The sequence below is a fragment of the Priapulus caudatus genome, unplaced genomic scaffold (assembly GCF_000485595.1).
Source record: "Priapulus caudatus unplaced genomic scaffold, Priapulus_caudatus-5.0.1 Scaffold535, whole genome shotgun sequence".
Lineage (NCBI taxonomy): Eukaryota > Metazoa > Priapulida > Priapulimorpha > Priapulimorphida > Priapulidae > Priapulus > Priapulus caudatus.
This window is the reverse complement of record NW_014577596.1, coordinates 251296-260719: the sequence shown is the minus strand read 5'-3', so window position 1 is coordinate 260719 and position 9424 is coordinate 251296. Positions and strand designations below refer to the sequence as shown.

At 43.2% G+C, this 9424-nt stretch overlaps 1 protein-coding gene across 1 annotated transcript in view; it reads left to right on the top strand.

Annotated features, from left to right (window-relative positions):
- Positions 1-9148, top strand: part of LOC106811402 — a gene marked incomplete at its 3' end in the record, with an annotated part of 20375 nt that extends 11227 nt beyond the window's left edge. The window contains 9 exon segments of the mRNA XM_014814986.1: positions 1339-1553; positions 2609-2818; positions 4326-4499; positions 4836-5003; positions 6023-6151; positions 6541-6659; positions 7935-8074; positions 8507-8612; positions 9131-9148. Coding sequence (XP_014670472.1) covers positions 1442-1553; positions 2609-2818; positions 4326-4499; positions 4836-5003; positions 6023-6151; positions 6541-6659; positions 7935-8074; positions 8507-8612; positions 9131-9148 — 1176 coding nt within the window.
- Between the last annotated feature and the right edge of the window lie 276 nt (positions 9149-9424).

Here is a 9424-nt window from a genome sequence, read left to right as displayed (position 1 = left end):
TGCCCTCTGTGTACTTCGCTAAAATTCCGGACTGTTCGCTGGCAGCTATGGATGCGTGCGCCGGCCTATAGATTCGGCGCACGGAACCATAGCTGGCAGCACTGCATACTGTCGTAGGACGTTGCTGCAGTCGCGTGCGCCTTGCCGCGGAACTGCGCGCAAGATTTCCGCTCAGCGGTTAGGATCAACACCTCCTTTCGGCAACACTTCTCTGGTATCCCGTCTCATCTGGATCATATTCATAGATGTAGTGTTGCAGGGGTGTGTCACTGTGTGAGTGTGACCATGAAATGAATGTATCATGCATGACTATTCATTCAAAACATGCATGTAGTCACTATAGATTTTGGGGGAGATATATATATATATACAAAATTGGCAACTACGTACACTGTGGCAAAATTTGTACAACATGGAGTAGATGTACAACATCTGCAAATTTAAAGGGATACATGAGCCTCGCGACTCATTGCATATTTTCAGTTAAAACAGGTTTAAATTACGCTACATACAAAATTTCATTGTTTGATATTTGAATTTGAAATTTTTTTTAATGTTTTAAAACCAACGGCGGCTGTATTGTTGTTTACAACGACGATGATGCCACTACTAGCCCGTCTACTTTCAAAGTTGTACATGGCAACTTTTTGGTTGCAAACTACAGACTGAGGGTGTTTCTTATTTATTAATTTAAGAGGAGAAGGAGAATCTTATCAACAACTTTTAGGTTCAGTTTTAATATAGACGAATTTAACCTAAAACAAAAATCGTTTGGTTAAATAGAAGCTAGGTATAAATATAATTGTAGTTTTGTGATGACCCCTTGGTCTGTAACGTGCAAAATAAATTGGGGGGGAGGGAAGCGTGAATTTATCACTGTGGCAGCATGCACAATTGCAAGATGTCATGGCAGCGGCCAAAAATAAAGATTTCCAAACTCTGCTTTGTTATGACAAATGTGAATGCATGATTATAGAAATTTGTATGTATATACTATTATTTATGCACTTGCTAACATAATATATACCTAAAATTCTAGTAGGGTGTAGTATATCCTTTTACCCGAAGTTGTGATGAAACAAGCTACAAGTAACTTTCTCGCTTCTTACTACATAATATGTGACATGAATCAGTCGTAGAGCCTGATCGTGCTAGGCTGAAACCAGAGTTAATGGGCCCACATATAAGAATCTTATCCATAACCTTAACCCCCCTCCCATTCCTAACTGATAATCTTAACCTAATCATGAGTCGCATGGTACCATAGTAGGATTTAATCTGCAAGTGTCAAATATGTATATATTTGTCTTAGTTGTGCATATTTCTTTATTTACATAGACCATTCGTAGTGCTGTGCTGGTGGACCACCAACAGGGATTGCCCGTTTACTAAAGAGAAGAACGGTGGACTCCATTTACCGTACCTGCTAGAGAAAACAGTAATGAGTTCATCTGTTTGCGGAGACCCCCTGTCCCATGGAGACAGTGGAGTCAAGCAACCTTTATCAGCAACCTCGGGAGATGTCAACAATATGACAGGAAACTCTTACACATGTACGATTTCTGTTTTGTATTAGCACTCCAAATATCTTAATTACTCATCTAAATTACTACTACTACTAATGTAATTTATATGAACTTACCTGATGCCATCATCATTGTTTTTATGTCAATCTTTGGCAAGAACTTCTTATTTCTTTACTGAAATATGTTAAGTTTAACATATATACATTGTTGGGCCTGCATGCCAGTCCAATATTTCTGTTTTGAACATCAGAATATCGCTCTGTTCTTGTATACTTCATTTTAAAATGCCGGAACCCTGTCGGACATTTTGGTTTGAAACTAAATCTCTCTCTCAATATGTGTATTATGTTCAACATTCATCCCAGCCAATCATTTCTGTGTTGAAACTAAATCCTCCTTCCTCTGCGTGTATCACATTAAAACCTGCGTGCAAGCGCAACATTTCTGTGTTGGAAACAAATCTCCCTGCTTCTGCATGGTACTATGTTAAACCTGCATCCCAGCCAAACGTTTCTGCGTTGAAAACAAATTCTTGTTGTGCCTGTATCTTGTTAAACCTGCATCCCAGTCAAACATTTCCGTGTTGAAACCAAATTTCTCACTCTGCATGTACCTTTTTCCACCTGTATCTCAAGAAAAAAAATTTATGTTGGAAACAAATCTTTCTGCTTCTGCAGGTACTATGTTAAACCTGTATCACAAGCGAATGTTTCAGTGTTGGAACCAAATCTCTCGCTCTGCATGTACCTTTTTAAACCTGTATCGTAAGCAAAAATTTTCATGTTGAAAACAAATATCTAGTTCTGCATGTACAGTTTATACGCTGTATCGCAAGCGAATGTTTCCGTGTTAAAAGCTAATCTCTCACTCTGCATGTAGCTTTTTTTTTAAACCTGTATCGCAAGCGAACGTTTCCGTGTTGAAACCAAATCTCTCACTCTGTATGTACCTTTTTAAACCTGTATCGCAAGCGAATGTTTCCGTGTTAAAAGCTAATCTTTCACTCTGCATGTACCTTTTTAAACGCTGTGTCGCAAGCGAACGTTTCCGTGTTAAAACCAAATCTCTCACTTTGCGTGTAGCTGAACAGAGCGGCGAATGCGAGAAGCCATCGCCGGGTCTCAACATGGAGCATGGCTTCGTGAAGAAGATTGAGCGGATGCAGCTGACGCGCGACAGCCAGCACTGCGAGGATGAGAAGCAGGCAAAGTCGGAGGCGACGAAGATGGCGAGGCGGGTCGGCTTCATGCCGAAGTCGGCCAAACCGACGATGGCGCTTTACAGGCCTCCTGGTAGGTGGCGCTGCACACGGCTCTTGTGTGCATGGTCTGATGGTCGTGCTTAGTCAACTGTGAATGCTGCATGTTAGATGTTGGTCTTAGACCATCTTTAAGAGCTTTCCTATTGTGTGTGGCATGGCTGAGTCATCAATTACACTGGTTGTTAATTAGACAATTAGACCTTTATGTACGTGCGTGCGTGCGTGCGTGCGTGCGCGTGTGTGTGTGGCTGTGTGCAGGGTTCTCCCCAGGATGAAATTCAAACAGGCGGGAGGGGAGGGGGAAGGGGGAGGGGGGGGAACTAGGGAGGCGTGTTTGTTTACCGTACCACTAATTAATGCGTAAAATCACCACCACACCATAGACGGTATTTGGGGTTCTTGTATATATAAGATAGCCGAGTCGGTGTACAGTTAGTGTTGGGTGTGGGACAGGTTGACTGTTTGTACTTGTGTATTGTCTGCAGTGCATGCGTTGTACTGTAAAAATACACGCGCCTGGTGTCCTGGTCGAATTGTACTTCTTGACAATCGATTTCCGCGCTGGCAAACTTTTATTGTGGTGGAATTTAATCGGGGCGGAGGTAATTTAAACGGGGCGCAACGATTTAAACAGGGGGGAGTTTTCCCAAACGGGGCGCGCGCGCCCCGTTTGCGCAACGTAGGGAGAACCCTGGTGTGCAGTGTGCAGTGAATGAAGGAAACATTACTTTTATGGGTGGCTTATGTAGAACATGGTAGTGTTGATGTGTGCTGATGCTTTATGCACACTTTTGTAAATTGATCTAGTTGTATTCTACTTATTTAAAAGTTAGTAATTAAAAGTAACCTCATATTTGAACCATAATAGGTAGTTATAAAAGTGTATAGACCATCATATACTTCCAAATCATACTAGCTTATACCATGTGTTTGCTACATTGTGCTAGCATCGTTTAACCTACCGTTGCATCGTGTAGCCGCTTTCAACAAACGGCCATATTGTGTAATTGTTGCTCGCATTGCATGAGAGTTACTGCTGAAGCATGCCTCGTAAATACTTGTCATGTTAGCAGCTCTACACAACCTGCTCCTAGTCCTATGTTGTACATAATATTAACCTGCTCATACATTGCATGTAATAGCAACCTGCATCTACGTTGCATATAATAGCAGCCTGCTTCTACATTGTGTATAATACTGCTCATAGGGTCTATGTCCCCCAGGGTACTGCTGGAACGTACCCTGGTAACTATTTGATATGGTTCGGGTTAGGGTTAGGGAGTAGGCGTAGGCGACTCCCTAGACTCGTTAGTGGAGTAGGCGAGGTACGGTGCGGCATATTAGATAGTACCAGGGTACGTTCCAGCAGTACCCTGGGGGACATAGACCCTCTCAGCTATAATACTAGCAGCCTGTTCCTGCATTGCATATAATAGCAGTCTGCTTCTACATTGTAGATAACAACAGCCTGGTTCTACATTGTGCATAGTAGCAGCTTTCTTTAACTGTAGTATGGCTCCCACTGCATGTTTGTTTAGCTGTTAGAGTGCTGGAGCAGCATGGTGAGCTTCATGTGCAAGCGCTGTGCAGGCATGCAGCGTACTGCAGCACAGCACAGGGCAGCAGCAAGACGCTGCGCCGACATCTCACGTTAGTCGCGAGAGACTGCGAGTCAGCCGATCATGCTGGCTTTGCAGCTCTCTCAGTTGCAGGTACGCGCAATGTGGTAGTGTTTGTGCATGACACGCACATTCACACTGCGTTTCTTTCTACGCTTGTGTTCTGCGCCGCGTGTTAGCGTGAGCGTCGTGACGTGCACCCTTGAATTTTATTGAAGAAAAAGTGCATCAGAACATTTTTTTGACTATGAGTGGGAGTAAACTCTTCCATTTTTAAAAGATTGTTGTAAACATCTTGTTTGTAGGAGGCAGAGTGAAACGATGTTACTTTGGTTAAAGAATCGTTTTAATTGTATGCTGGATGTCTGATTATCACGTTGCGGCTGGCTTCAGTATATTGCGCATGGGTTCAGTATTGATTTCCCGCAGGCCTGCGATCCGACAAGGAAGCTGCACACGATAAGATTGAACTGTCCACCAGCACAGCACACGGCGACGAAATGAAAGAAACAAAAGCGACCTCTCCCGTGCGTGAGGGAAGAATTGAAACGGAGCAGACGGACACAAAGTCTGCCAGAAAACGAGAGGCGCCGCAAGGTAGTTGTTTACGTTGCGTTCGTGCTTCAGGGCCTCATTTTTTACCCGCTGATTATTTATTTAACTGACATGCATGCGTAAGTATTATGATTACACTATTTGTGCAGTGGTTTCAGGTTGTAAAACAAATAGTCTTGCGTCTGTGCTAGTGATGGGAATCGGTTGGAATTTCATCATTGATCATCGGTTTCACCCAACCGATCGATGATCGAAGATAATCGGTTGAATGTTATTGATCGCGGCCACTAGATATTGAAATGTATCATATATCATAGAATACAGTATTTTTTATAATACCATATTCTAAAAACTATACACAATATTATACTTGCTTATGTATGGTTTAGGTTAGATTTACTGTCTCACAAACATGAAATTCACACAACGTTTATTTTTTCGTGCCGGCATGCTCATTGTGTGTCATTACCGATTGCAGCTTTTTTCTCAATTCCATGAAAGAGTTGCTTTCACTCTCCCATCACAGCAATGTCCACCCCCTACATATTGAGTAATGAACATGCCCCATGCCACTTAAACAATCGTGCACCTCTCCCCTACTTCAATTAATGCCGCCCCTGCCAGTACTGCACGCACACAGCCAGGCTGGCATTCTATTTATAAATCTGGGTGTCGTGGGCTGCTTTTTTCGGCGACCTTTGAAAATATAATGTGAGAATGTCGTGGGATAGCGCCCTGGCTCAAAGGATGTTAGGAATAATTGCCATTTGAGTCAATAAACTTCTGAACAAACACTGTGAGTACAGTTGTCTATTTTCTTAATCGAGTGCTTAGTCGGTTGCTGCAAACGACCGACTTTCGATTATAATCGATCATCGGGACGTCACTAGTCTGTGCAGCTCCTACTTTCTGTGTTCAGTCACGACGAGCGATAAATTATTTAGACGTTTTTTTCGTCGTCGTATTTTTACGTGGCGAGGAATTCACGGGGTTAACTTTCCCGCGTCGCGTGCGGCATCGCAGCAGCGCTTGCTTACGATGCCCGATTCGGTTTTTGACAGGCAGCCCCGAAAAAAGCGAAGAAAAGGAAGCCGTGGAGGAAACCCAGGACGTGACCTTGGACATGAAAGAGGTTGACATTGCCGGGTTTGGTGAAGAGGCTCGCCCGTTCCTGCAGCAGTCGATTCTGGGTTGGTTTATGATGCAGGCGGGAGAACGTAGCCGGGGAAATCGAAGCCTGCCAACAAATGTCCATCGTCCACGCTTTGTGTAGCCCGCTCGATTGTGAATTTAGTCTCGAGGGATAGCTAACCTGTCTAATAGCATCACGTAACTGCATCCAGTTGCTGATCATGAGCTATGTCTCTTGCTGTTATTGGTGCACTTGTAGATATTCAGTCGATCAACCTTCAGTTATTTGTTAATGGCATCGTTAATAAATGTTAATAGCATCTCGCCGTGTCAAAACTGATTCGTGTTTATCGAGATTTGCTAATCAACTCAATAAATTTATCATCGCCTATCGTAATGATGGCAATCGTTAGCATGTAGTAACAGGATGTCTGTGTCCTCTTCGTAGATCCATGTTCGCTGAATTCGTACTACTTGGCCGAGGTTGCCAAGGTGATCTGTAACAGGGCGATGGATGATCGAAGCTACTGCCAGGTAGCCGGAAAGATATTCAGGACGGTGATAAAGGTGAGACTGATAATGGGTGAACCACGATGTGCTGCTCTCATTTGCCACACATCCTCTCATCACACCGCGACATTGCTGATTGTGTCGGTTGTGACCAATAGTGCCTAGTAGACACGTATCTGTATCTTAATGCTTGTTAACTTGAGTGATGTGGCCGATCATTTGCGTGCAACGAAATCGTCAGGAAAAATTGAGGGATCGTGCAAACTTATTTACGTGTCGCCGTGAAGCGTCAGTCAACAGCACTAGTAGTTCAAACTGATGTGTTAAAAGTCGAGCACTAAACTTGAGCCTTGGCATTGAATGACGAGATGGCGTCCTGTCAGAAACCTTTTGCTGCACAGTTCTCCCGTGATTCTATTTGAAAGATTTTAGGGCAAGGCAAGTATTGTCTTGGATTTAATCGAAGTGATTTTTGGCACTGCAGCAATTTGGATGGCCACCAAGGCAAAACCTACTGACCAAGGAAATTTTTATCAACACTATCTGGGATGAAGAGGGATACATACACAGACCTGCCAACTGTTACGTATTGCCCGTAATTTGTTACGGACGCGAGTCAAAATTACGGTGTTACGGGCGACCTCGAAAAATTACGGACAGCAAGAAATCTCTGAAATTTATATTTTTTAATGCACAAAAAAGAAATAAACACAGTGTAAAATCAACTATTATCATGTAACATGACTACTGTGTCTGTAGATTTAGACTAATAGCTCTTAAAACGTAACGGTACTCACTGAAAATGGGAAATTATGCTGTGTTATGCGCTCGTCTGTCTGGTTTATGGGCGCAGCCATTTTGAATTGACGTCACGGATCCAGGAATAGTAGTACCGCACTGAAGGCTGATAAGTCATAAGACTATCAGTGTGTGTGTGTGTGTGTGCGCGCACGCTTGTGTGTATGTGTGGAACTGCCAAATGACATCTTTATGCTAATTATGTTATTATTATACTGTAATAAGACTGACAAAAAGGTGTTACTGACAAATGCCTATTTGTTACGGAAAAATCCAATAATTATTACTGATGATCATCAGATGGGGTTGGCAGGTCTGCATACATAACATGGATTTTATAGGATATTATTTTATCATAGTTTTATTTGTATATGTTTGCGGTATGTAGGCAAGCCAGGTAGGGCAGCCACTGCAGTTTATTGCTGTGCATATCGGCCTGTTTTGTAGGAACTGTAGCTTGTAAGGTGGGCACTGACGGCACCAGCCATTAATGCTCTGGTGAAATTTAAACCCCTGGTTTTCCCTGTCTTTCAGAAAGAAGCCGAAACTTCGAAGGAAGCAACCTTCTTCACGGCGATGATGGGGGCGCTGCAGCTGCTCCACGGCCAGCGGGAGAGGATGAAAAAAGAGAGCGCCTTTGCGGTTTACATGTCCCTGCTGTGTGAAGTGTTCAGGTGAGGTGTGATGTGGAGCTCGAGGGCTTAACTGACATTAGTATTTTACTGACATTAGTATTAGTTGTTGACGTGTCGAGTGCTCGACCGCTTCATGAAATATTCTGCAGCATGTTTTTCTTTTTGTTTTGATGACGTTCAATCAATCAGGTTTGTGGCTTGTATTTTTTCATTATGTTTCTATCATTTCTGATGAATTTGGTAATGGTAGAAATAACTACTTACCCATGCTTGTGAAAAATTGATAAGTAATAAATTATAATTATATAATATACATGACTCTTACCAGTAAATTACATGTACGTTATATAGTACACTATTGACCAGCCCGTAGTGGTTGGTTACTATGACTAAGTGTAACTTAACACTACTATACAGTCCTTCTTCCCAGTAATTTCATGCTTTTAGCACGTAAAGTTGATACTTTTTCAGGTATGTGAGGCCAGTCAACCCTCAACTTGGGCCTATCACACAGCTGCTGTTCAGTTGTTTTCACGAGGTGATAATACCACCAGATGGCAACTACATCTGTGACGAGGTGAGTTGGGGGGGGGGGGACGTGCCACAATCAATCATGCAAAAATCTTGTGATCTGTCCATTTACCCGGCTCACATTGACCTAGAAAGTCATGGAAAATAGGCTATTATTATGTTTGATCACAGAATGTTCTTAAATTTAATTACCTGTCTATTTTGTCTTAGAGGCATTGAATTCGGCTCTTGCAAGAGTTTGTTCACTAATCGGTAATTGGACGGCACAGCGATTTCGTGTCAGCAGATGAAATCGTGCATATATGGAAAATTGTTGACCCCATTAAGTCCCGGACAACTGGAAAACTAAACATGTTTTGCTTTATGCATGAAAATCGGGGGTTTATCGATACCATCTTGTTCGCTCGCAAGCGTTATTTCGCAAGCGTTAGTCGGCGGAAGGTGTCATAACCGGGAGTTTTCCCGCCCTCTCCCTCCCCCTCAGCTCGACTGCATGTGCTACATGATTAAGACGACAATTGTTATAACCGGGAGTTTTCCCGCCCTCTCCCTCCTTCCCCGCAGCTCGACTGCATGTGCTACGTGATTAAGATGGAAATTGTCATAACCGGGAGTTTTCCCGGCCTCTCCCTCCCCCTCAGCTCGACTGCATGTGCTACATGATTAAGACGACAATTGTTATAACCGGGAGTTTTCCCGGCCTCTTCCTCCTTCCCTGCAGCTCGACTGCATGTGCTACGTGATTAAGATGGAAATTGTCATAACCGGGAGTTTTCCTGCCCTCTTCCTCCTTCCCCGCAGCTCGACTGCATGTGCTACGTGATTAAGATGGAAATTGTCATAACCGGGAGTTTTCCT